Source organism: Aethalodelphis obliquidens, unplaced genomic scaffold (genome assembly GCF_003676395.1).
Source record: "Aethalodelphis obliquidens isolate GAN/ISIS:26980383/991018 unplaced genomic scaffold, ASM367639v1 scaffold1, whole genome shotgun sequence".
In the NCBI taxonomy this organism is placed as follows: Eukaryota; Metazoa; Chordata; class Mammalia; order Artiodactyla; family Delphinidae; genus Aethalodelphis; species Aethalodelphis obliquidens.
In genome coordinates this window covers 3,300,298-3,327,243 of record NW_020837945.1, presented here as the reverse complement: position 1 = coordinate 3,327,243, position 26,946 = coordinate 3,300,298, and the positions used below count along the sequence as shown (strand labels likewise).

The 26,946-nt window shown below is 51.0% G+C and overlaps 1 protein-coding gene and 1 non-coding gene across 2 annotated transcripts in view; one reads left to right on the top strand and one right to left on the bottom strand.

The window, feature by feature from the left end:
* UBASH3A (ubiquitin associated and SH3 domain containing A) overlaps positions 1 to 26,946 on the top strand; it is a 40,225-nt gene that overhangs the window by 6,516 nt on the left and 6,763 nt on the right. The window contains exons 4-10 of the mRNA XM_027090384.1: positions 1,320 to 1,518; positions 5,288 to 5,457; positions 6,386 to 6,594; positions 13,030 to 13,153; positions 18,618 to 18,717; positions 21,531 to 21,653; positions 22,965 to 23,057. Coding sequence (XP_026946185.1) covers positions 1,320 to 1,518; positions 5,288 to 5,457; positions 6,386 to 6,594; positions 13,030 to 13,153; positions 18,618 to 18,717; positions 21,531 to 21,653; positions 22,965 to 23,057 — 1,018 coding nt within the window. The remainder of the gene's footprint in view (positions 1 to 1,319; positions 1,519 to 5,287; positions 5,458 to 6,385; positions 6,595 to 13,029; positions 13,154 to 18,617; positions 18,718 to 21,530; positions 21,654 to 22,964; positions 23,058 to 26,946) is intronic.
* Positions 11,882 to 12,014, bottom strand: LOC113623969 (small nucleolar RNA SNORA61). Its single transcript, XR_003434149.1, has one exon. It is a non-coding gene; the product is annotated as a small nucleolar RNA SNORA61 (small nucleolar RNA).

Sequence of the window (26,946 nt, the reverse complement as noted above, 5' to 3'; positions counted from 1 at the left end):
CACACACACACACACACACACCATGTCACACACACAGATATACACACAGACACACAGAGACACACACAGCATCTCACACAGACACACAGACACACCACACGCACACACCATGTCACACACACAGATATGCACACAGAGACACACACAGCATGACACACAGACACACCATACACGTAGATACACACACACACATTTCCCTCCTCTCGAGGTAGCTGCCCCCTCACGCCCACCCCACGTCCCACACTGCCCTGGTGGCTGAGCGCCCCTTGGCAGCACAGGAGTGTAATAGGGATTCACTCTTGCCTTTGGTTCTGTAAAATAACGCTCAACCACCGCACAGCGCCGTCATCCACAGGTCGGTGTGTAACGCAGCTCCTTGCCCCCAGATCACACGAGATGCGTGCCCTCCAGGCACCATGAGGTGAGTGCCCTCCAGGCACCATGAGGTGAGTGCCCTCCAGGCACCGTGTGCTTCCCAGGCCCTACGAGGACTGCAAAGATACAACAGAAAGGGTTGAATTTAGCGCGCTCCTGGTTAGCAGAGGGGCTGAGGGTGCGCATTACCAACGATGTTAAGGTTCATAACTCAGAGAATAAAGAGGGCTGTGGGGAGCCCAGAGGGAGCCCGCTGCTGGGGAGAGCGGGATTTGGCCGGCTCCCCGAAGGGGGTCGCTCTGTCAGGGTTCCACTGGGGTCCCACACGGGCGCGTGGAGTCGTTCCCACTGAGCAAGGAGCCAAGGGCTGTGTGGCCAGAGGGCAGGGGAGTGGGTGACAGCAGGGCTGAGGGGGAGCTTGTGAGCCAAGACCACGTCAGAGGAGACCCCGTTGGGGGCAAGGATGGCTCGGTCACTGGCCGAGTGTGTGGCCTGCTGCCGGGTCTGAAGGTCAGCAGCTGAGGGGTAGGCTACAACCCTCCTCAGTAGGGTAGGTTCTGAGCGGTGCGCCCTGGGGCTGCCTTGGTGTCTACAGGAAACCTCCAGAAGCCAGTGATGCAGCGCTGAGCCCAGCTGTGGGCCACAGGACCGGAGGACGGGGCTCAGGATGTGATGCGGGGTTGGGTCAACTCAACATGGAGTGAGGCACATGTTTAGAGGGACAATGGATTTTTGACCTGGGCACTCAAAGGCTATTCTATTCCAAAAAGAGCTTGACCTGAATTCTGTAAGAAACTGGGGACCCGCTATAGAACGGGTCCATCACCCCAAACGCCAGGACTAGTTAAGTTATGTTACAGCATCGTGGACAGAAAGGAGGCTCCCGAGGCTGCCTGACTTTTATTAGCTAAGGTAACAGGTGACGTCCTGTCTCTGTCCCTCAGTGCGAGGACCAGAAGCTGGAGTGTCTGTACGAAGCGCTGAAGAGAGCCGGGGACAGGACCCTGGGCGCCTTCCCCTCGGCCGTGCCTCTGGTGCTCCATTCTTCCGTCAGCTACCTGGGCTTCTTCGTGAACGACAGCACCGCAGACATCATCCAGGAATTTGCCGTGATGTTCGCCACGGAAGCTTCCATCTTAGCAGGTAGGCAGCCCCAGGCAGAAGCACACGCGGGGCCCGGTTAATAGAAAGTGGTCCCTTTGTGCCTGGGGCTGAGCCCGCCACACTCGGATGCGACGGGCAGACCCCAGGGCAGCAAGAGTGAGGCTGTTTCCCCGATGCAGTGACGGTCCTCCTACGGGCTGGCCGGGCACAGGGCTGTCTGCACCCTCACCAGGTCACTTCCACGCCCACCTGGCCCTTTACAGCCAGCAGCTATGACACGGCCTTAACCTGAGGCTGAACTATTAGCTAGAACCTCCGTAACGGGCCAGGATGTCCTGCAAAACTGTGAGCTTCGTCAGACAGAGAAAGACAAGTATCATATGACATCATTATACGTGGAATAAAAAAAAATGGTACAGATGAACCTATTTACAAAACAGAGTCACAGATGTAGAAAACAAACTTACGGTTACCAAGGAGGAAAGGGGTGCGAGGGATAAATTGCGAGATTGGGGCTGACATAGCCACACTACTATACACAGAATAGATGACTAGTAAGAACCTGCTGTAGAGCACAGGGAACCCTACTCAATACTCTGTAATAACCTGTACGGGAATAGAATCTAAAAAAGAGTGGATATATGTATATGTCTAACGGATTCCCTTTGCTGTACAGCAGAAACTAACACAACATTGTACATCAATTATACTCCAATAAAAATTAATTAAAAACAAAACAGAGTGAGCGAATAGAAAGGCTCAGAACTAGCAGAGGGCTCTTCTCTGAGTGGGAATAGCCTTGTCTGCATCGATGTGGTTTTTCAAAACACTCAGCCGTGTTCCAGCTGCTGGGAAACTGTCCCAGGAGGGACGGTGTGTGGTCACATGATGACAGGGGATCGTAGGCTGGGGCTCCCCCAGCCCCACGCCCACAGAGGCAGGCCTCCTCACCAGGCCAGCGCTGTATGTAGAACACAAGTCCTAGCTGATTCATTTTAATGTTTTAGGTCTGAGCGTAGTCTTGTCTCCTTGGCCTCTTGGGGGGAAAATTATCTAGACTCACTTTGCAAATCAACCAAATTCACTTTCCTCAGACACCAGCCCCGGTCTGGAGACTGAGGTTCCGGCTGGGGTTTACTGGGAAGAATTCCAGACTTGACCTCAGGTGTGAATTTTCCCGCGTCTCTGGTTGATGATGGGACCTGAATCATGTCCTCTGACCCCCGAGTCGTTTTCTTTCTCTGCAAATGGCTGGGGCTCTCGCCCTTTAAACAGTGCGGCATGTTTGGGGAACTTCCCCGTGGTCCTGGTACTCAGAGGTGCTCCGCACAGCTGTGCTTTGCTGAGTCTGAAACTCGAAGAGGCCGCAGCACCCTGGTAGCAGGACCCCTCCCTGCCCCCTGCAGACATGTATGCACGCAGATGTCGGTCACATGAATAATTTCCTTAGTCCCAGATCTCCATTTGGAGGCTCGCTTGTCGAGTCTGGGGTCATATTTGCAGCTAATGATAACCTCACCCCATGTCCTTGCGGGTTGCCTCCCTTATGTATACGTGAGTTCAGGGGATGGCTCTTGAATCTCCTTGTCTCTAGAAGGACGACGGACATGGCTCCTGTCCTGATGCAGTGTATCAGCCACTTGCCTCCGAGCAGGCCTAGTACCTCACTTACTCCCATGCCCCCCAAAAGTAGCTTTTAATGACCACTCATTTAAAAATAGAGTGACCGAGGGCTGTGCAGGGTAAAGTGCCTGCCCAAGGTCACTGTCATGGGTTGAAAAGTGTCCCCTAAAATTCAAGTCCACCAAAACCTCAGAAAAGAACCTTATTTGGAAATAGGGTCTCTATTAGATGTAATTAGTTGAGGTCACACTGGAGTAGGACAGGCCCTAAGTCCGGTGTCCTTGTATGACAGGAAGACACAGAGACACAGAGGAGAGGCCATGTGACCACGGAGGCAGGCATTGAAGGGATGTGGCCACAAGCAAAGGAATGCTGGGGCCACAGGAGCTGGAGGAGGCTGGGAGGGACCCTCCCCGGAGCCTTCAGCGGGGGGCACTGCCCTGCAACATCTTGGTTTTGGACTTGCAGCCTCCAGACGCATGAGAACAAATTTCTGTTGTTCTAGGCCACCCAGGGTGTGGCCATCTGTGACAACAGAGTTCCCAAGCCAGTGGGTGGTGGACCTGGCACTAGAGCCCGGCCACGTCCTGCTTCACGCCTCCTTGGCTTCGTGCTGACCCGCTCCACACCCCAGGAAACCGGCTTTGACCTCACGTCCGTCGCCCACCCCTTAGCAGGCTCCGCCCTGCCCTCCACGGCCGGCACCCTGGGCCTGACCCTGATGGATCGGGAGGCACCAGGCACAGCTCAGCCAGCAAGTGTGTTCCTGGCCAGCTCACGGTCCCCAGGGGCATGGGCCACACAGAGAAATAGACAAGCGCCCATTCAGATCAGGTGACTCAGTGATCTCTCTGACGATGACCTCAGCGGGCCTTTCCCAGGCCACGCTGACTCATCCACGGCAAGGCCGTCCCCCCACCTCGTCTGGAACACCCAAGAAAAGGAATTTCCCCGCCACCCACATGCTCTCTTGCTTCGAGCTCCTCTCCCCCGCAGCTCAGGGCCTGGAGACCTCGCCGGTTTCTCTTTTGCTACCAAAGGCTCAGATAGAGGACGAGAGACATCAATGGGGTTTTGCCAAGTCTGGGCTCCAGGAAGTGGGTGCATCATCCTTGACGTTTTTCAGGGGGAAGACGGATCCTGTGTGTTGCTAAGTGTTGCCTGTGAGAAAGGTAGCAGGTAACTAAGATTTACTGAAAGTTTCCCGGGGACCTTACGGTTAAGAGGTCGGTTTCCCAGGACAGCCCGTCCAATCCTCAAGTTGTTGCTGTCGAAACTGAAGCTGAGTCAGACCAGGATGGTCCCCAAAGTCAGTTGCCAAACGGGGCAGCTGGGTCTAAAGTCAGGTCTATCCGATTCCAGAGTCTGTGCAGTTCCACTAATCACCGCCTCCCCGGAACAAAGCTGCTTTGTGACCTGGCTGAAACCGGATCCTGGCTGCTTCGCGGACGCTGCTGCCCACTAACCTGAGGGCCCTGGGATGGGGTCCAGGAGGGCTGGGGCCATGAGGGCAGAGGTCACTCCAAAAGACCAGGGCCTGGTGGCGCAGGGGTTGAGAGTCCGCCTGCCGATGCAGGGGACGCGGGTTCGTGTCCCGGTCCGGGAAGATCCCACATGCCGCGGAGCGGCTGGGCCCGTGAGCCATGGCCGCTGAGCCTGCGCGTCCGGAGCCTGTGCTCCTCAGCAGAATATTAGAGGCACTGCGATGCCTGATGGAATCTCATTGCTTAGGGCATTTTCTTCCAGAGACTCCGCAACTGAACAAAAAGCCATTGACTGGAGCGTGAGCCCACCCGTTCAGGCCACTGTGTCACATGCACACCCCGGGGGATGAAGGAGATTTGAATCAATTGTCGGGGCAATTAGCTTGCAAATTGATGGGCCACAAACAGCCGCCCCCAAAACCTGTGTCTCTATACCCTCTGCTTTCCTGCTTCTTCGTAGAATCTGCGAGTACCCGGCCACCTCCTTAGCGAGGTGACCTCTGTGTGGTGGCCCGTCTGGGCCAACTCCTTGCCCTGGCGGGGGAGCGCTGGTGTGGGGAGGGGAGTGGGCAGAGGCAGGAGGTGCGTGTGTAAAGGCGTTTGCACCCCCAGCCCGGGCTCGTGGCCGCCCCGGATGCGGAGACCCCGGGCGTGCAGTGCGGACGTCTGGGTCAAGGTGCCTCGTTTGCGTGATTTCACAGACTGCACCGTGAAGCCCTGCACCAAGCAGCTGCATCTCACCCTGGCCCACAAGTTCTATCCCCACCACCAGAGGACGCTGGAGCAGCTGGCCAGAGCCGTCCACCCCGGCCACAGCTGCCAGTGGACGGCCGCACTCTACTCCCGGGACATGCGCTTTGTACACTACCAGGTGAGCGAATGCAGGCGGACGGCTGGACTGGACCCCGCCATGGGAATAGGTGAACGCTGCCCTCCTGACGGAGCCCTGACCCGCAGGAGCCCTCGGATGGAGGTATTTCAGCAGAAGGACGAACTTCTATCCCTTGTCTAAAATCATTCTGTGGCCTGCGTTTGGGAATTAACATTCTTTTGTATGTATGAGTCACAGACACAGAAATTTGGGGAAAAAGTGGAAACATTTCTGGTATTAAAAATGGACGGTTGCAAAGATTTATGAATACATTATGCTGCTTGCTAATCTGTTCAGATAATGATTTGAGTGAAGCCTCGGTTCAAGACTCCCTCCCCATGGGGTTGGTTGCTTTGGATAGAAAGCTTGTTACGCTCCTTTCAGACCCATGGAACAAGTATGAATGGATCCACCGTGTTCTGTGGTGTGGGAGAAGCTGTAAATAACCTCACTCCAAGGGGGCCAGATGTGAACATCTGGTTATGCTTCGAGATTTGCATATAAGAAATAAGTAAACAGAGATAAATAGGTAGGCAGCTAGTAGACTGATAAAATAGGTAGATGATAGAGATAGATTGATACATAGGTAGATAGATAAATTGATAGGTAGATAAGAGGTAGATAGATAGATAATAGATTAGCTAGATAGGTGATTGATAGATACAGACAGGTAAATAGATGATAGATAGATAGATGATTGATATGTATAGATAGATGATAGATAGAGAGATAATAGATAGATGATAGATAGATAATAACTAGAGAGACAGACGATAGATAGATACCAAAATTCGTTTCTGAATGTATCTGAACAAGTGTATACTTCCTTTCGTCATATTCTACTGTCATCAGACAGAGGCTTGGATGTGTCTTGGAGACACAGAACCCACCCTTGCTTGAGGCGTGAAGACACTTTCCTCCATTCTAGACCCTGAGGGTCCTGTTCCAGTACAAGCCGCAGAACATGGATGAGCTGACCCTCAGCCCCGGTGACTACATCTTCGTGGACCCCACGCAGCAGGAGGAAGCCAGCGAGGGCTGGGTGTTTGGGATCTCGCAGCAGACCGGCTGCCGGGGCTTCCTGCCCGAGAACTACACGGAGCGAGCTAGCGAGTGTGACACCTGGGTGAAGCACAGGTGAGCGCCGTGCTGCCCCTGCAGCCCAGACGCCTCTCTCAGACTTAGTGTCTGAGAGCGTCTTTTTGGAAACAGTGGCCACGGTGCTTGTATGCTTCTAGACAGTTCCATTGTTGGTAAAAATTGCCTTCTCCGTGCTGGCAACATTATCCCTGCAGGTATACGGTAAATATCTTGGTTGATTTGTGGTTTTCCACTGAAAACATTCAGAAAACATCAATTACTCTACAAAACTTTTCTGAGATCATAATCCCCAAAGGACTACAAAATACCACTTCCTTATTATGAGCATAACAAATTATAGAAGCATACAAGCTCCGTAGAAGAGATAATTCAATTAAAGATAAGCCAGTGAAATAAATTATGATACATCCATACAGTAGAATACTTGAGGTTTTTAAAAATGATCACAGGGAAGTATTTTATGTACTGATATAAAAAACTCCAAGAGAAGTTGCAGAACAATGTGTATAGGATAGTACTAACTGTGGGGAACAGATGCATTAAAACATTACCATCTGTACTTCTATCTGCACAATATGTATTTATGTGCACGTTCATACGTAAAAGTTTCCTGGAAGGGAAGATGTCTATAAACGTCTAACAGAGGCTACCTGCAGGATTGAGGGTGGGAGTCGGGAGAATGGAATAGGAATGGGAGGGAGACTTTTCACCCTCTACCGCTGCATAATTTTTAACTTTGTGAACCATAGAAATGCATTACTTATTCAAAATCTAAATTAATCAATTTTAAGTTTAAAGAAAAGAATATAAGGAAACTGGGTCAAAGGGAGAATAAAGGGAGAGAAGTCAGACAAACCCAGGGCCAAGCTCTGTGCACACCATGCACGCTGTGGGCCCCAGGCTCCAAGCTCTCCCACACCCAACGTGGAAAGGGATATGGCTTCCACGAAAAGATCACAGCCATCCCAGGTGTGGGTAGACCAGTCGTCCCGGAGAAGCACAGTTTTGCAGGTGTGGACACGGCCATGTGTCCAGTGGCCACAACAAAATCACAGGACATTGGTGTCACGAGGGACTGCAGAGATAATCAGGTCCATCGTCATCCCTGAGAGCTGAGAACACTTGGGCCCAGGGAGGTGGAGGGGCCAGATGACATCACGCAATCAAGGAAGCGCTTGGTTCCTTTTAGAACCAGCTCAGACCATCACCCGGTCCAATGAACCCTTTAAGGAGTAACAAGGGAGAAGGTGCCGGTTCCACCCCAACTGACCATCTGAGGTCCAGGTGGTGTGGGCTCCCGTCTGGTCCCTGTCCTCTAGCAAGTCCTCCAATCCTTGCTCAGGACGAGAGAGCATCACTGTCGCCAGGCAGTCGGCAAACTGGATGTTTCTAGAACTATGCAGCTAAGATTCTGGAGAAAATGAGTTTGTGGCTATCGCATCTTTCACCTCACAGTTAATCTATTATTAGTCACCTGTCACCAAAGTAACGGTTCCAGCTTTTAAGCTGAACATTTCTGGGACTATTCCTTCTAGAAACAAGTTTCCCCTAGGAATTGATAAGTATTAACAAGAATTATAGCAAAAGAAGAGAAAACTAAGTACTGGGCTGGGCTGTGGGGTGTCTGATTGGCCGTGTTTTGGAAGCACCCCAGCTGTGCTAGGGAAGAAGTAAGACAAACTGTGACATGTGATTATGGGTCAGAAGGACAGAAAACCAGCACTGTTGTCGGACTCAGCTGTCCTGGCTAAGTCTTTTAAAATGGCCCAAAGTGTACTTTATTAAACATTCAAACTTTCAAATTCAGAAAATGGCCCTAGAATGTCTGGACACCTTACTAATTGGTTGAGCAGAAATGCCATCCGATGATACTGTCCAAGGCTACTTTAGCTGTGGGCAGACAAACTGTTGTTTATAGACAGTGGATAAGTATCTCTGACAGTGTCAGCACAGAATTCACACCTGGGACGTGCAACCCAAGCAGGAAAAATTATTGGCCTTACATCAGTGACCCATCACCAGTGCGACAATTCAGCCTTTGTGCCAATGGTTCAGGGTCTCTGGATTTACTCAGCAACAAAATGACCCCACAATATTTGCCTGTTACTTTGAAGAAAAAGATCAGAGGTGACCACTGTGATACTGATGGAACATAGTCATGAATCACAGCAGTTTTCAACCCTCCACAGACAAGAATGTATGTAGCATAATCTCGAACAAGGAGCCATGAACGTTAGAGCTTAGAGGACACTTTGTCCTCTTTGAGCCAAGATGAGAGGACCAACCCTGGAGCAATACATGCTCAGTAACTTTCCAAAACCACAGAGCAAGCTCCTGGCAAGCAGCTCAGACATAATAGAGATATTGTCATGGGCTGCATTGTGTCCCCCAAATTCGCACGTTGATATCTGAAGCCCCAGCACCTCACAGTGTGATTGTATTTAGAGATGGGTCTTTAAAGAGGTGACTAAGGTAAGATGAGGTCACAGGGTGGGCCCTAGTCCAATTTGCCTGGTGTGCTTATAAGAAGAGGAGATCCGGACGCAGACACACACAAGGATGATCATGTGAGGACACAGGGAGAAGACGGCCGTGTACACACCAAGGAGAGAGGCCTCTGGAGGAATTAACCCCGCCCATACCTCCATCTTGGACTCAGCCCCCAGACTGTATGAGAATAAGTATCTGTTACTTTAGCTGCCCTGTCCATGGTACCTCGCTACGGCATCCCTAGCAGACACAGTCCACACAACCCCACAGACGGCAGCTGTGCGCCTTTTAAAAGCCAGGGAGAATCTAAATACATCTATTTCTATGGTGTAAGTTAAGCAGTAAGTGGGTCTCCGAGGTTTCAGAAAAAAACAGAAGTATTAAAATGCTACGTTCTTTCCTTTCTCTTCTCATCACCAACATCCCCATGGTGATCAAGGTTGTATTTCATTTGAAAGAGTAGCAAAAAAAAAAAAATTCAATTTTCCTCTCCAGCTGTAAGCTTCACAGATGTTATTTATAGATAAGGAGGCTTCACTCTCTGCCCCGAGGGCCGGGAGCAGGGTGCGGGAGGGCCACACCTCGCCCTCAGGAAGGGGAAACCCACCAGCATTTCCTGTGTCAACATGAGACTCTGCAAATACTGAGAGCCAGCTCACTAGAAGAGGGAAATGTCAATGGTCTGCATATGGGGATCACGTTCTTGTCTATTTACGACCAGTTAAAGATGTCCAATGTGCTGACATCTGACGCTGTGAGAATATGAGCCTGTAAATCTATTTGACCTGGATCCTGCTGTTAAGGACCAGGGCTCTTAGCTTCCTTAATCAATGGAAATTGATCAGAGGCCAGACAAGAAATTCAGGCACGGCTTTGTTGGGACCACTGCTGCCACAGGGCGGAGTGAGAACCAACAACAGGTTCCCTTGCTTGCCTGCTCCCCGAGGGGGGGCGAGCTAGTTCCTTATATGGGGTGAGGGTAGGGTGTGTCCAGGGGTCAGGCTGGAGGGGCGACTTAGGTGGTCTGCCCACCCCTTGGTGGTGGTGTGTGCGGGGGGCACGCGCAGTGCCCTGCTTTTGCTCCCGACGCCCTGTTTCTGCTCCAGGCTCTTCAAAAGTGGCAGTTGGGTTTTTTGGTCTCTTTGTATCTTTTGGGTCCAGAATTTGACCCAACTGGGTATGCACTCAGTTATTTTTAGTCCTGTACAGTTTCTTTGTATTCTGTTGCTGGAGGAGAGGTGTGTCCAGGTGCAAGGCCTGCAGCAAAGGGTCCCAGGTCCCAGCAAAAGGTCCCAGGTCCCAGCCTGTCTCACCGCCAGTAGGATTTACCGCTCAGGACAGGACAGGCAACAAGATGGGAAGAGAAGGTACGACTGGCAGACAGTTTCAGAAGTGAGTTCACTACATCGAAACACCGCGTGGGCACTGAGGGTCCCGGGCGTACGGCTGTGATGGTGAAAAGCAGGTGGCCTGAGCCTGTGGGCCCCTGAGATGCAGGAGAAATGATGCCACTCCCAGCTCAGGACCCGGTTAGGGTCTCAGGATGGAGGCCTGGGAGCCATCAGCTTTACGAGAACTGGGGGACTTGGGGCCACTGTGGGAGAGAAAGGCAAACATTTACAAATGGGCCGAATAAGTAGAAACACACCACGTTCATGATGGAGCAAAATGAATCCTCCCAGAGCCATTTCCAGGTTTAATGAAATTCCAGGGAAAATCCCAATGGGATCATCTGTTGGAACTTCACTGAGTGATTGAAAAATTTATCTGGGAGAATAAATAGGCGAGAAGAGCTGAGAACACTTTGAAAAATAAAAGGGATGAGAGGAGATATTTACCCTACCAGATATTAAAAGCATGTTATAAATCTATAATATGGTACTGACTTGAGGGAAAGAGAAAAAATAGATCCGTGGAACAGACTAGCTAACAGAGCAGGAGACCTGGTATATTAGGAGGTTCCTATCTGATAAATACATCAGAAATAGGAAAATAAATGGGTGTAAAATAAAAGATGTTCTGTATGACCTCACAGCACACACTGATATCAGTTTAATTCTGAGTCAAGAATTAAACAGAAAAAGAAACTCATTTTAAAATAGAAGGCAGTTTAAACGACTGTATTTCTGATTTCTGGACTGGGGAGAGCTTTGAAAGCAGAGAAGCAGTGGAATGGATCTTAGGGTGAGACTTAACAGATGTGTCTTTAATACTGATTATTAAATGCTTAAAATGTAAGCCTTCTGTATGTTAAAAATCATAAAGAATACTACAATTTAAAGAGCAAGATGAGAACATGCTTTCCAGAGAATAGTAACAAAGATGACGTTCCCTTACCAGTCACTCACGTGAGCGGACTGTCTGCCTCCTTCTCTTCCCCCGTAAACTGGAGGCCCAGGCATCCCTGGACACTCTGCCCACCCGTTGATTTGTGTCCGATTTTTTCATTGAACCCAGAGGCCACCTACTGCATTCCTCACTCCTATCCACCGGGACAGGTGAACGTCAGAAGGGTGTCCACCCGCTCCGGTCACCTGCAGCCTCTGGGCCCACGTGCCCTTCTCCCCACAGCACACTGTGATGCTGGGTCCAAACTCCTAGCCAGGGCCACCTGTTCACGGCGCGTGGCATCCCATCCCTCCTGGGCATCCCATGCCCTCCAAGGGCATCACGCCAGCATCACCTGTCATCCCAAGGCCCTCCCCAATGGCTCCCACCAGCAAGCAAACATGCTGTCATCTTAAAAACAAAGTCAAGCACAAGCTCTTTTTTTCCCATTTCCCTCTCTAGCTACTGTCCATTTCTCTCCTCTGATTGTCTCTTTTTCACTCAGCCTTGTTTGAAACTAGCGCACATGCTCCAAAGCAGACTACAGGCCTCCTGAGGACAGCTTCAGTCTAACTAGCCGTCCTTTTACGACCGCCAGGACAGGTGTTCAGATCCCATGGGAAAGGGAACCAGAGGTGCTTGTAAATTGTTTTTAACTAGAGGCTACAAAGATGGCCTTTCGCTTTCTAAAGGGAATCTCCCCGGGAACCTGGCCACTTCTTGCTCTTGGAAGATTTGCATCCATGACGGTCGGCGCCTGGCCCCTCCCCTGTTCCTCACCTCGGCACCAGCAGCCACTCGCCTTCCGGAGTTCTCACAGCTCTGGTGTGCCATGACCTTTGCCCTCAGTGGTCCTCAGAGCCCCCAGACGGCTGCCCACCTGGGGGCACCTTTCTTGATCCCCTAGACGAGCAGCAGTTTCTTCTCCGCCTGCAACTGCTCGGGCACCGTGGTCACCCGCCCGCCCGCTAACGCATCTGTGCCTTTCTTGTGTGTTGCCATGGTGTTTAATGTGTCTGTTCCACTCCCTTATCCCTGTTCCCAACCATGAGCATCTTCACACCTTTGGTTATTTTAGAAGGCGATTCTTAGAGGATGATGCACTGGTTTGCTCGGGCCTCATAACAAGATATCACAGACATGGTGACTTAAACAGCAGGTGTCCCTTCTCTTGCAGCCCTGGAGGCTGGAGGTCCAACTGAAGCTGGTCCCTCCCGAGGCCTCTCTCCCGGGTGTGTAGATGGCCGTCTCCTCCCAGTGTCCCCACATTGTCGTCCCTGTGTCCTGATCTCCTCTTCTCAAAAGGATGCAGTCAGATTGAATTAGCACCCACCCTAGTGACCTCATTTTACCTTCATCAGCTCTTTAAAGGTCCGACCTCCAAATAGGGTCCCATTCGGAGGTCCTGGGGGTCAGGACTATACACCTGAGGGCACACAGTTTGGTCTGTAACAGGTGGTGACGGAGAACGTGAACCACCACCACTGGCTCAGGAGCTGCTATGTGCTGGGCACTGAGCCGTTTTGAACCATTGTTTCGTTTCATCCCCACGATGACCCCACCCACCTGTCGTGTCGCATGCGTGCTCTCCATCACGTGACGACCGGATGCTTCCCGGGTCGTCATGACACTGATCTCTTTCCTCTCCCACAGGACGTACACCTTCGGTGTAACCCCAGACCCGAGCTCTGGGAAGGACGGTGAAGCCAGCAGCAGACGGAACGGGGAGCCTCAGCCTCTGCCCGTGTCCCAGAGCAGCAGCCTGCAGTCCCTACAGGTGACGGGGCCCTGAGGTCAAATGAGCCGCTCACAGCCCCACTCTGTGTCAACTCCGGGTAGACTCGGCTTCTCAGGGGCAGCTTTCACTCAGACACTGCTGCCCTGAGCTCAGACCCAGGTGGGCCAGCAAGGGCCCCATCTCTCTGCTACCAGGTCCCCCTGCTCCGTCCACCCCGGGCAGAGGGTGACCCCCGCACACACTCACACACTGTGAGCCTGACCACTGTCATCATGGCACTAGGTCACGGGACAGGAAAGGGGCAGAGACCCAGCCCTCCTGGGGGGCCACACTCTCACCCTAACTCTTCCATCGGCCAGCTGCCTCCTTCCCCAAGAGCCCACCGGCCCCCAGAGCTTGCCTCCAGTTCAGACAAGAGCTGAGCGCAGGGCAGGGGACCCTGGGAGGACAATGGGTGACCTCTTTAGCTGGGCCTTCAGGGGGTGAACGGCCTGGGTGGAGAAGCTGCAGACTGGGAGCCAGAGGCCTGCCAGCCCCAGACCGATGAAAATGGGGCCCCCGGCCCAGACTCTCTGGGAATGAGGGGGGCTGGCCTGGACTGGGGCCGTGGGCTCCCCGAGGCTGAGCCCCCCTTTCAGATTGAAGGAGGGGAGGAGCTGGCTTGCAATGGTCAGCCCCGAGCTCGAGCTCGGCCTCTGTCTGAACGCTGGTGCTTTAGATGAACGAGAACCTGACACCGTCCCCGATAACAGAACCCTCCCATGGCCTGAGGTCACTCCATCCAGGTAGTGAGAAAGGAAAACTGGCCATCGTTTTGCTATGGTCGAGTAGTGGGCTGAAAAACGTCTCCAAAGGGGTAAGGTCCCAATTCCTGCCACCTATTATGAGGAAAATGGTCTTTGCATGTGGGACTGAGATAAGGATCTTGATGGGGAGATTATCTTGCAGGCCCTAAACCTAATCACAGGAAACAGGGGATGTGATGCTCATAGACGAGGAGACAGGCACACAGGGAGAAGCCATGTGACCTCGGGGCAGAGACTGCAGCCACACGGCCACACGTCAAGGATGCTGGGGCCACCGGGACCCTCCCCTAGAGCCTCTGAGGGGGCCTGGCCCTGCGACACCTTGATTTTGGACTTCCGGTCTTCAGAACTGGAAGAGAATAAGCTTCCTTTGTTTTCAGCCCCCACAGTTGGTGCTTTGTTACAGCAGTCCCAGGAAAGGCATCCGGCGCCTTCTGTCAAAAGATCTGATGTGGGCTTCCCTGGTGGCGCAGTGGTTGAGAGTCCACCTGCCGATGCAGGGGACACGGGTTCGTGCCCCGGTCCGGGAAGATCCCACATGCCGCGGAGCGGCTGGGCCCGTGAGCCATGGCCGCTGAGCCTGCGCATCCGGAGCCTGTGCTCCGCAACGGGAGAGGCCACAACAGTGAGAGGCCCGCGCACCGCAAAAAAAAAAAAAAAAAAAAAGATCTGATGCAGCCCTGCTGTTGTGTGGGCCCAGGGCTTACTCCATTCCATTCCCCACAGACCTTTCACTTTATCATAATATTCCTGATGCAAAGCTCTGCATTTCAAAGTTCAACTCGTCCGTGCTCTTCCAGGGAAGAAAATGTCCCCAATCCAAAACCTCAGCCCAAGGCAGTGATGTGCTTTGAGACCATCAGGGAGCAGATCCAGGTTGGGAGCACATGTGTGTCCTGTGACCTGCTGGGAAGATCCGTCCTCGGCAGGGGGAGTGAAATAGAAAGGGGGTCCTGGTGTCCGTGCAGGCAGTCCCACAGCCATACTTCAAAATGTAAGACAGCAACGGGACTTCCCTGGTGGCACAGTGGCTGGGACTCCGTGCTCCAAAGGCAGGGGGCTCGGGTTTGATCCTCGGTCAGGGAACTAGATCCCACATGCACGCCACAACTAAGGAGCCCACGTGCCGCAACTAAGAAGCCCACATACTGCAACTAAGACCCAGTGCAACCAAATAAATAATTTTTAAAAAATGTAAGACAGCAAGACGACCTTCCCCTTGCAGCTGCCGGAGGTCGGTGTTTGCATCCTGGACAAAACATCGGCGCCCTCCACCACAGTATTCACTTCACCTTGACCTTGTGCCCATTTTGAAGACTCCGCCCCAAGGCCCCGAGAAACTACATATGGAGACCTTGACCGTCCCATCGGCTCACAAACACCGCATTTCACGCGCCCGTCAGAACGTAGTCAGGTCCACTGAGAAGAGCACTGTATGTCAAGCAGCTGGAGATCCTGCACCCCCCCGGGGGGGGGGTGGGCCCCATGAGGGGTTGGGAGGGTCTGGCTGGGGCTGCCCACGGTGTCGGACCCAAGAGCGCTTGTGAGGCAGGTGCAGTTTGCCCGAGACCCTACTTTCTGGTGTCTGCCCTTCTCAGCAATTCCCAACCACTTTCCAACATGCGGGGACTCTGCTGGGGCCCCTTCATCCTTCTTGATGAACTTGAAGACATGCTGGGGGGGCAGCCAGAGGTGCAGACCCTCGAGGCCCCACCCCTGTCGGCAGAATCAATCCCAAGGGCGTGGTCAGTAGCACTGGCTAGTTTCAAATGAACGCCGTGTCTCTCAGGGTGTTTACCTGTTAAAAATACCTACATTTTCCTCTCCAGTATTTGGGGGAAACCAGAGTGTGATTCTGGGTCTGGTGATGGAGTTCACACTGAGGAGGGCCACATCTCGTCACCTCTTCCTCACCTCACTCAATAGCAAAGATAGAGGGACTTCCCCGGTGGTCCAGTGGTTAAGACTCTGCACTTCCGATGCAGGGGGCGAGAGTTCGATCCCCGGTCGGGGAACTAAGATCCCACATGCTGCGCAGAGCAGCCAAAAGAAAAAAAAATAGCAGATACAAAACTATCAGCTTCTCTCATTTGCACCCCGAAGCCCACCTTCAGAGGGATGTGAGGCCAAAGATGGGGAGGGAGAGAAAGGGTCCACCTGACGAAAAGGAGTGGTCAGGGCAAAGCAGACCTCTGGCTGGAGCTGTCTCCTGTCCAGACGCCCTCCCCCTTCTGACCATCCCTGGTGACCATGGCTCCAGGCATGACCAAGTCCCATGTCTTCCCTGGAGTCCCCCCAGCCCACCTCCTGTGGCAGGCACTGTCAGCTCTGCCCCTCGTCCTCTGCCATCTGTGACTCATCTTTCCATGTTGGTCCAGAGGCCCCAGTGAGATCCGAGGCCCCCTAAGTGGGGCACCTGTGGACGACAACTTGTGTCCCAGCATCTGGCACGTGTGTCCCCGGACCCTGACGGCGCGAGTCCCCAGAGGCAGCGGGCCTGTGCTGATGTGGAATTTCCCATCCTGCTCCAGAGTCGAGTCCCCTGAATGGTCTGGGCCTGGCACTGGGCAGCATCACCCCCGCCCCCGTGGCTGGGAGGCGAGCTCCTTCAGGGTCCCGGCCCAGCCTCAGCGCCTCCCTCGAGAGGTTCTCTGTCACCTCTGGGGCTCCCGGGGGAGGCCTGTGCCCCACACAGCTGTCCTGGCAGCTCCACGTCGGCTCCACCCTCAGCCTCTGCAGGTCACTCTCACCTTTCTGGCCATCTCAGCTCTCCCTCATTCTCTCCGTCTTTTTTGCAGAAAATGTGCTCAGGCTTCCTCTCGAGGTCAACCTCTCCCTCCGACATAGCACAGCGAGGAGAAGGTTCAGCCCCAGCTCCCCTGAGGAAACCCCCAGCCACCCCGCATATAGGGGCCCCCTCCTCAAAGACCCCCCACTCCACAGCCTGGAATGCAGCCCTTGGGTTAATTCACCGAAGCACTGACCTCCCCAAGAGCAAAGGTGGACATGAGCCCTGCAGTTTTGAGGCCCAAAGGCCGTCTGAGCCCCTGCCCAAAGCAAAGGGGGAGAGCTCCAGAGAGCTCTGCTGTTTCCACAGCTGGACCCTGCTAACCTCCTGTCGATGCCTTTCTCTCCCCCAAAATAAATGAAGTAAAATAAAGTGCTGTTTTCCCCTAGCCCTCAGCCAAACAGAAAAACGCCAGCTATGGGAAAGAAGGACCGGCAAGAAAGGAGAAGGAAGGGGTAGATGCAGGGCTTCTCCCCTGGGTGCCCAGAGCTGAACACACGCCCTGGCACCCTGGAGAACAGGGTGAACCACATTTAAGCAGAGAACCACATTTAACACACCAACACTGGGGTGGTCCCAGAGGCCCCCTCGGAAGAAAACGAGTGCCAACAACAGAGGAGACTAGGATGGATGGATGGCTGGCTAAATGATAGATAGATTAGATAGAGAGATAGATAGATAGAGAGATAGATAGGTAGATAGATAGATAGATGATTGATAAATAGATAATAGATAGATTTTATAGATAGATATAGATATACACACACAGATGGTCCCCAACTTACAATGGTTCGACTTACCGTTGTTTGACTTTAAGATGATGCAAAAGCAATATGCATTCAGTAGAATTTTGAATACTTGAATTTTGAATTTTCCCAGACTAGTGACATGTGGTCCAATCCTCTCTCTGATGTTGGGCAGATATCAAATGATATTAAATGCATTTTTTACTTAAGATATTTTCAATTTATATGGGTTTATTGGGATGTAACCCCATCCTATGTTGAGGAAGATTTGTACATATCTAATAGTATATACATATATCTATTATATATAATAGATATTATGTAATCTATAATATTATAATAGATAGTATATTATAATATAGTACATTATGATAGATATATTATAATATAGTATATTATAAAGATTATAATTATATTATATAATTGAATTACAATTACATATCATATTATAAAGTAATAAATGTATATATTATTATATTTAGATAGATTCAGATCATTTCCTAAGAAGTCACTATGGAGGGGTGAATATTTGTGTCCCCCACCAAATTCCTATGTTGAAATCTTGTTGATCAATGTGATGGTGTTTGGAGGTGGGGCTTAGGTCATGCGGGTGGAGCTCTCATGAAAGGGGTTAGTGACCTTATGGAAAAGACCCCAGAGAGCTCCCTTACCCTCCACCGTGTGAGGACACAGTGAGATGTTAGCCCAAAAGAGGGCCCTCACCTAACTGTGCTGGTGCCTGATCTCTGGCAGCCTGAGACTTCCAGCCTCCAGAACCATGAGACACAAATTTCTGTTGTCTTTAAGCCACCCAGGTATTTTATTACAGCAGCCTGAAGGGACCAAGACAAAGGGTAAGAACTTGGAAGAGACAGAAAGTAGACAGTTGATGTGTCATGATGTGGGTCATTTGTTCCACTTTCTTTTCATTTCCTATGTGTGCGGTAGTGCCCAGAAAATTAAAAGTTGCAAGAAATTAGAGATCACCTGCAATTCTAGTCCCTTCTCATCATAATGATCCTGGTAAAACGGGCTGTAGCTACTGAGCGAGGAAGGAAGAGACGTGGTGTCCAGGCCACCACTGGATGAGGGGGAGAAGCTGCTGGAACAAGTCTCATAAGGTGGGTGTTCACTCTCACGTGCCTTTCTTTCCACCATTCCAGGCCACCATACTGAGGAAAAGCGTCCTGGTGGTGCGCCATGGGGAGAGAGTGGACCAGATCTTCGGGAAGTCCTGGCTGCAGCAGTGTTCCACTCCCGACGGTAGGTGCAGTCCTGGAGAATCCAGAGGCAGGAATTAGACAGAGCTAACAGATGAGATCACGTCTCAGACTTCTTAGCCAGAGCCCCTGGGGCACCATTCTTCAGAATGACCGTGCATAGACTGTTCATGTGGGATAGACACACGCTCCATCTCTCTCCACAGGCATTACATGTGTGCATGTGAGCGTGTATGCATCCGTAAGTATCCTACCTCAAACGCTTGGGGAAGATGGAGGAATGGTTTTCAATAGTAAGCAAGTCTGCTGGAGTGACACGTGGACAGCCCTGTGTGTCCTGGCAGCACACACGTGGCATTTAGTTAGTGGGTAAGGCACTGCCTTGAAAGCCAGTCACTCTGACCGCAGTCACGGACCCTCAGCTGCTGGCACATACCCCAGCTTGCAGTCTCACAGCCGCATCTTTCTGAGGTCCTCTTCCCTGCGGTGGTCGCTTCCCTACAATGTCTGGCCGTGCTATACTCAACTGAAGGGCATATTTTTTAACGTATTGGGTGCTTACCCCAACTTCACCCCTCTGGATGCCAAGAACTGAGAACAGGGCTTGTAAACACAAAATACCCACAGTCTCTGTACTGATCCACAATTGTATCACACACATCCCCTAATGGAAAGCCCAGAGTGCCACTATTTCTGAGCCATGGATAATTATATAAATGAAAGTATTAAATGAACCCAGTGATAAAATCCATTCACAGTGGCTGGACTTGCTGAGCCCTTGGGGATCCCTCCAGGAGCCCAACAGGCCAAGAAAGGGGGAGGTGAATAGGGGAAGCATTGGCAGATGACCTGAATGCAGAAGAAAATTCCTGAGCAAATGACGTCATGACTACACCTATCGCCAAGAACCCATAGAACTAATGCAATGCTTGTCTCTACAAAACAAGACCAAGTAGAGGCACAAAGGCTCAAGAAAGAAACAGGTGGCTCTGAAGATGCATTGGCATTCAAACAAAGAATTATAAGACACTTCTTGCAATAAAACAATTACTAAAACTACAGACTGAAATGGCACACACGTCAGTAGGTATATGATGGTGGTGGTGGTGTGAGAACCAGACCAAACAACCAACGTCAAAAAAGAGTGACTGAAAAAAAAAAGTGACTGGACTTCATAAAAAGAGGGAAAAGATTTGGTCATCTATGCAAAAGATCAAGTCACCTATAAGGGAAAATATTTTAAAGGCACTGGAAATTCCCAGCTTAGAGGAAGCTGCTGATGGGTGTTCTACCAGGTAAGGAAGCCCTGGTAAAGTGCATTGTGACTGTCTACTTGGTCTGAATTCTGCAAGTTGCAGTGTTTGATCAATTACAATGGCGGGTATTTGGGGACACTGCTGGCCTCCCCTTGCATTCCGGTGTCCCTCCTGGTTTCTGCTCACTTCTGGACGAAGGACCCACACCCTCTATGGCCCCTGACTTCCCAGCGGCACTGGCCCAGGGCATCCCTATTCGCTCAGACTGTACTCCCGTCAGAACCCAACCACCCCCCAGGTCCTCGGCTTCTTCTGAGCTCTGCCCTCTGCCTCCCAAAGTGATCACAGATAAAGCATCAGTGAGGGCAAAAGACCTCAATGGAGTAGTTTCACATTTGGGGATGACAGATGCCCTTGAGAATATGACAGAAGTGACAGACCTTCGCTTTGAATGAAAAACAAATAGCAGCTTTCCCTGCAGGCACACCTAACACTGGCATTTAATAAAGGTCTGTAAAGCTTACGGTTCAAACAAAGTCTCTGCCAGTGGAAATTCCAGGGAGGCAGCTTCCAGAAAAATCTTGCAGGGAACCTAAAAACACAAGGCATGCAGATAGCCTCCACCTGCCTCCCCTCGGTGAACTGCTGGGAGGCTGGGGTGGCGTGTTCAGGAGCAAGTGACAGGCCAGCCGTATGATGTATGGCAGGTCTCAGGAGAGGCAGGTTGGCTGCTAGAATCTGTTGTAGCCAGGAGGTTTGGGGGCCGCTTGGGAGGATGAGAGGGCTTGGTGTGGTGTGGCGTGATTATCCATTTATCCGCAGGGATAATTGAATAATCTGAGGATGAGATCAGACCTGACCCTATTGGCCACTACCTCTGAGCCAGGCTCCAGGCTCCAAGCATTATCTTGCTGATTCGTTCAGACAACTCTGTTGTTTCCCGATTTTTATTGATAAGGGAGATTAGTCAGTTGCCTCTACACACACAGCTAGTAACTGGTGGTGCCAGGATTTGCACCAGATCATCCAATCTTCGAGCCCAAGGTCAAACTCAAAGTGAACCAAGGTGCTCTGAGCCTCTGAATGGGTGGTGGTGGGGGGGAGTCCCAGTGGAGCCCCCTGATGTCCAGTCCTACCTCAAGCAGCTGACTAATAATACACAATGCAGGACCCTCTCCCGCCATCTGTATTCTGTCCCGTAGGCAATGGGACATCTTCAAGCTATGGGGATGGGTTGAGTTTCATCTAATTAATTAATACCAATTTGAGATTCTTATCGAGTTAAGCTAAATCAGTCTCGGCTCTTAATCAGGAAAATTGTATGAATGACTCTTCGGGGGGTGGGGGGGTTGAGAGGACAAGGAAGGTCTCATGGTTCCTATGGCTGAAACATACGTCTTCTGTGTTTGAGGGAATGGGTGGTGGGAGTAGGACTTCCTCCTGGAATCCACATCACAGAGCATGCTCAAGAAAAAACACAGTCGACCACAATGTAAATAATTACCATGTTTCAAATGTGGGTCTTGATCTTAAGAGTTTAGTGGGACAAATGTGCACTAACTCAGTGGAACTGAGCATCTGGTACGTATTTGTGCTTTAGGGAAATACTACCGGCCAGACCTGAACTTCCCTCGCAGTCTGCCCAGACGGAGCCGAGGTATCAAAGACTTTGAAAACGATCCACCTTTATCGTCCTGTGGAATTTTCCAGTCCAGAATGGCAGGTATGTTTGAGGATCATTCTAGTAGGAATAGTCACAATAGTTGTAGCAGTGATTATCACTCACGTGTCTTGAGTCCTTGCTACGTGCCCTTGGAGGTCAGATCTCCCCTCTATATAAGGGCACCAGTCCTCAAATTGCTCGTCTTAACTTGATCACCTCTAGAAAGACCCTACATTCAAAGAAGGTCACACTGTGAGGCATGGGGTTAGGACTCCAACATGTGAATTTAGGGAACAGAAATCAGCCCATCACAACATCCACGGAAACCTCACTGGGGTTGGTACCGTGCAGATTTTGTACTGAAGAGATGTCCTTCTTTCCCAAAGACCAGGTCCTCTAATTTTGCAAGAAGAAATGTGATTTACAGGCTTGTCCTTCCATGAGCCCCCGGGGGCTTGAGTTTCCATTACTACAGATGACCATGAACTTGAAACAGCACCCACTTGATGCTCACAGTTCTGTGGGTCAGAAACACAAACACAGCATGGCTGGGTTCTCTGTTCAGGGTCTGAACTCTGATATCAAGCTGCTGGCTGGGCTGACTTCCCACCTGGAGCCTCCTGGAAGACGTTCCACATTCATTGGGCTGGTGGGAGAATTCAGTTCCTTGTGGTTGTAGGACTGAAGTCCTCACTTCCTTGCCTGGTGCCAGCAGAGGGCCTGCTGGATTCCTAGAGCCCACCCACCTTCCTTGCAACATGGCCCCCTCCATCTTGGAAGCCAACAATAGAGAATTTATTGCATGTCAAATCCCTCTACCTTTGGTTTTTAAAAAAATTTTTATTAAAGTATAGTTGATTTACAATATCATATAAGTTTCAGGTGTACAGCAAAGTGGTTCCGTTTTAGATAGATAGACAGACAGATAGATAGATAGATGTTCTTTATCAGATTCTTTTCCCTTATAGGTTATTACAAAATATTGAGTCTAGTTCCCTGTGCTATGAAGAAGGACCTTGTTGGTTGTCTGTTTTATACATAGCAGTGTGAATATGTTATCTGACTTCTTTTCCGTGACCGGCTGGAGAAATCTCTGCTTTTAATGGGCTCACCTGAATGGGTCTGGCCCACCTGTGATAATCTCCCTTCTGCCTTATAACATAACCTGGTCACAGGGGTGCTAGCTCGCCGTACTCACAGCTTCCACCCACACACCAGGGGATTATACAGGGTGTGTATACGGGGTGGTGGTGGGGATTCTTGGGGCCACTTAAGACCCTGCCTGCCACGGGTAGTAAGCCACCTGTTGGAGTTGCCACCATGGGTAGCTACAGTTATGAAGAGAGCACTTCTCCACCTGCTGTCTTCCAGGGGAAGCTCTGCTGGACAGTGGCATCAGGATCACCTCCGTCTTCACCTCCCCAGCCCTCCGCTGTGTGCAGACAGCCAAACACATCCTGGAAGGTCAGTGAGAACCGTAGCTAGCTTCTCATGTGGCCTTGACCTCATGACTCTTCTCCTGGGGGAGACGACAGTGAACAGAGGTGAGACTGGGGTGGGTGACCACGAATGGCCACACAAAGTCACAAGACAGCTGTGAACCAGCCCTCGAGGACTGTTAGGAGGCACTGAGCCAGTTAGCCTTTCTGGGAGGTCAGGATTGTAATTCGCCTTTGGCCTGCTTCTGCCATGTGTTTTTTAAAAAGCTGGGGGCGAGGGTGTTCCCAGAGAGCTGAGAACTGCTGTGGTCCCTTCTCAAGTCCAAAATGCAAGACTCCCTGGGCAAGGGAATCGGCTCCTGGGAGCTGTTCAGTACCATCAAAAGCTGCTGTGTGATCGGAAGCCAGTGGCAGACCCTTCTGAGCGAGCGTCCACCTACAGGAAGAAGCAACTTCCTGCCAGAGATGGGCAGCCTGCCCTGGAGGTCCTGGTTCCGCCCCTCCCAGCGTGGGGAAGAGGGCACAAGACCTAGGTCGCCATGCATGCACGGCCGGTCCTCCACAGTGATGGGAATGAGGGCAGAGCGTGTGGACACAGGTGTAGCAGGTGGGCACATGTGGAGGAGGTGGCTTGCCTCTGCTTTCTCAGAGACACAGGAAGTCAGGTCACCAGGTGAGCATGAGAAAGGGGAGTGCTGAACGTGTGACATGCTTATTGGGGAGGGGGACCAGGACAGGGATGGGGAAGTACAAGGTGACCATTGGGCAGCACAAAGGCCACTTGACGTCATGGGCACAGCCTTACACGGAGACCCATCAGCTGGGCTGGGGCTGCCCCCAGGCATGGGCCGGGAGGAGCGGAAGGACCTGGGGCTGTAACCCCTGACGGGTTTGAGAAGTGAGTACGATGAAGCAAGAAAGGGTGCGAGGTGCACAGGGAAGGGCCGTGGAGATTGAGTGGAGATTTTAAGCTGTGTAAGGTAGGGAGTTAGGGGCTGGGGGAGGCCAATGATACCAAGAAAAGAGTCAGCTCCGTGGAGTGAAATCCCGGGAGGTGGCTGGAGGGTTGGAATCCGACACGAGGGACAGGAGGCTACAGAGAAAGGAAGGCTGGCTGGAGATAGAGAAGGGAATGGCACTGAGCTTAGAGGGGGTTGCAGCTGCTGGGAATGACCTACTAGATCAAGGTCAGGGAGGAAGGACATCAGTGGAGGAAGGGGACAAAGCGGAAAGAGGCTACTGCTGGAGCGGTGTCAGAAAGAGGGCAGCAAGCGGACCTTCACGGGAGGAGCTGTTGAAACGATGGCGGGTCCGCCAGCCCGAGCCCCTCCCCAATATCTCCTCCACGTAGATCAGAGAAGCTCGGACAAAGTGCCTTCCCAATTCTGCCATGCAGCTGGGAATCCCTCCCAGGGATGGACCTGATCCTTGCACAGGACCTGTGTGGGCCCGTGGCCAATCCAGTCCTTTCCTACCTTCTCATTAACGTGCTGTTTCTTGATCCACTGGCTAAGTTGTGAGGGTAGAAACCCATTTCATCACCGTCCACTTTCCGCACATTTAAAACTCGGACATCGTCTCTGTGCATCGTCAGCCCTGCAGACGTCCTCCGTTTGTCATGTCTCATCCGAGCATGACAGGGGACCCTGGACTCCCCTGCATGGTTTCTCGGGTCCCTGAGATGGAGAAACGCCCGTGGTTTCCCCCACTGTTGAGATGTGCACGTTCATTGCTTTGCTTCCCTGCAGCTCTGGGCTCTGGACCCATGGAGCCGAGGGCAGGTTAACGCACAATGTCAGCTGCTAAACAAACCCGGGAGGGGCCCAGGACCCCGCCGTGTTTGCTCTGTTTCCATTTGATAACTCTTAATAAATAGGACAGAAGAAAGCAAAATAGATATGAAGTCATTCTATCCCCGGATAGCTCAGGATCAATATATGTGCAATTAACTCAACAGCTACGGTGATCAGATGTGAAGAAGGTAAGAAACACGCACAAATACAGGATAAAAGGTGACAGGCTCATCCCCGATTCTCCTATGCCCCCCACCCGCCTTTAAACCTGCCATTTAATGGAACTTATTTTGTTTTAACCCATCCGAGAGGCTGATACGTTTCCACTAACCTAAAAAAACACTTGAATTTCCATCTGAGGCTGGCAGCCCACAGGTGAGCGGGGGTGACACCTGCAGATAGCCCGTGTCCAGCCAGGCCAGCACGCGGATGTCTCTGATGGTGACTACTTCCTCCGAGTTGCCAGGCCCTTTGCTAAGGATGCTCTCGGGCTCCCTTTCCCCACCCAGCCTCCCAGCCATGGTCACAATGTATGAGAAAAAAGATAAAGGAATACTCTTTTGGCCTTAAATGAATATAACTGAGAGCTTCAAAAACATTTTTCATAACTTTATCCCCTTTTGGTTATCATTCATGTTTCTTCATTATGAACGTATCTGTTCCAATTTCTCTGACTTCTATTCTATTATGTGGATCTCTTGCCTTTAAAATAAAAGCTCCCCAAAATGTTTTCTGACCATGATCATGTCAATGTCTTTAACATGATCTCTCATTGACTTTTACTCTATATGCAGGTGGGGAGAGGACGACAAAGTCAGTTAAAAGAGCATAAATCCATAAATCCTGTGTTAACCCAGAAAGCAGGATGCCCGGCCTTCTTCATATGTCCTCGAACATGACCATCCTTTCCCCAGAATGCTAAGCTTTATCTCACCACCATGTCAGTGAATGTGTCCAGATGGACCATTTCCCAACGTGTGACCCACAGAACAGGGAGAGGGCCCAACGCCATTTGGGACACTCTCCAGACTCCTTTTTTTTAATTTTGTAGAGTATTATTTTTCTTTTTTCAATTTATTTTTTATTGAAGAATAGTTGAATTACAATGTTGTGTTAATTTCTGCTGTACAGCAAAGTGACTCAGTTATATGCATATATATTCTTTTCCGTATTCTTTTCCATTATGGTTTCTCACAGGATATTGAATGTAGTTCCCTGCGCTCTACAGTAGGACCTTGTTGTTTATCCAGCCTATATATAATAGTTTGCATCTGCTAATCTCAAACTCCCAATCCATCCCTCTCCAAACTCTTTCTTCGTGTCACCTATTCCCGGTGGACACGAGCCCCTCACAGGCTGCGGGAGAGCCCAGGAGCCCCATCAACCAGGCTTAACTCTCTTTTCTAAATGTGCTTTGCAAAGGAACCCATTTCATGAGCCTGAAATACATTTTGGGAATGGGTTTTATTGCCAGCATTTCCGTTTAATGTCATTTTCTCCATTTCGAATAAAAGCATTAAGGTCTTGTTTTTCCCCCACTCGAAAAGAGGTGACTTTAGTTTACAGGTCTCTTACTGAAGGTATTAAAAAAAAAATGTCAGCTTATGGAATGTGCTTTTCTGTAGCAAACATATGTACTATTTTTGGCAAAACAGATGAAGTATACTTAGATGCAAATATGATTATATGAAGTCTTGTCCAAAACAACTTCACCAGTTAGATTTTACTGAATTCATGACTTCCATTTCCAGTTTTGTTTAATTTACAATAGAAAGTGGAGGTTTTTTCTCATTAAAAAAAGAATCCTAGGGAAGGGCCAGTTGTGAGAGATAGAATGTTCCAGAAGGTGACTCCCATCCACCCTCCGCTTCAGCTCAGTCCGGGGTAAGTGTTTACCAGGATGGCGCTTCCGTGTGACTAACAAGCTCCACGATTGCCCTCGTCTTTCCCTCAGATCATTGGACCAGCCAAGTCCTCATAGGTGCAGGTTCCTTCTTGACCCAAGGAGGCACGCGGGTTCCGCGTGCCATGGGGCTGCATCGGGTGACCAGGATGAGCTCCAGGGAGGCTGCTGCCAGTGGCACCTCCCAGATCCCAAGAGACTCTGGCCCTTCCTGATGA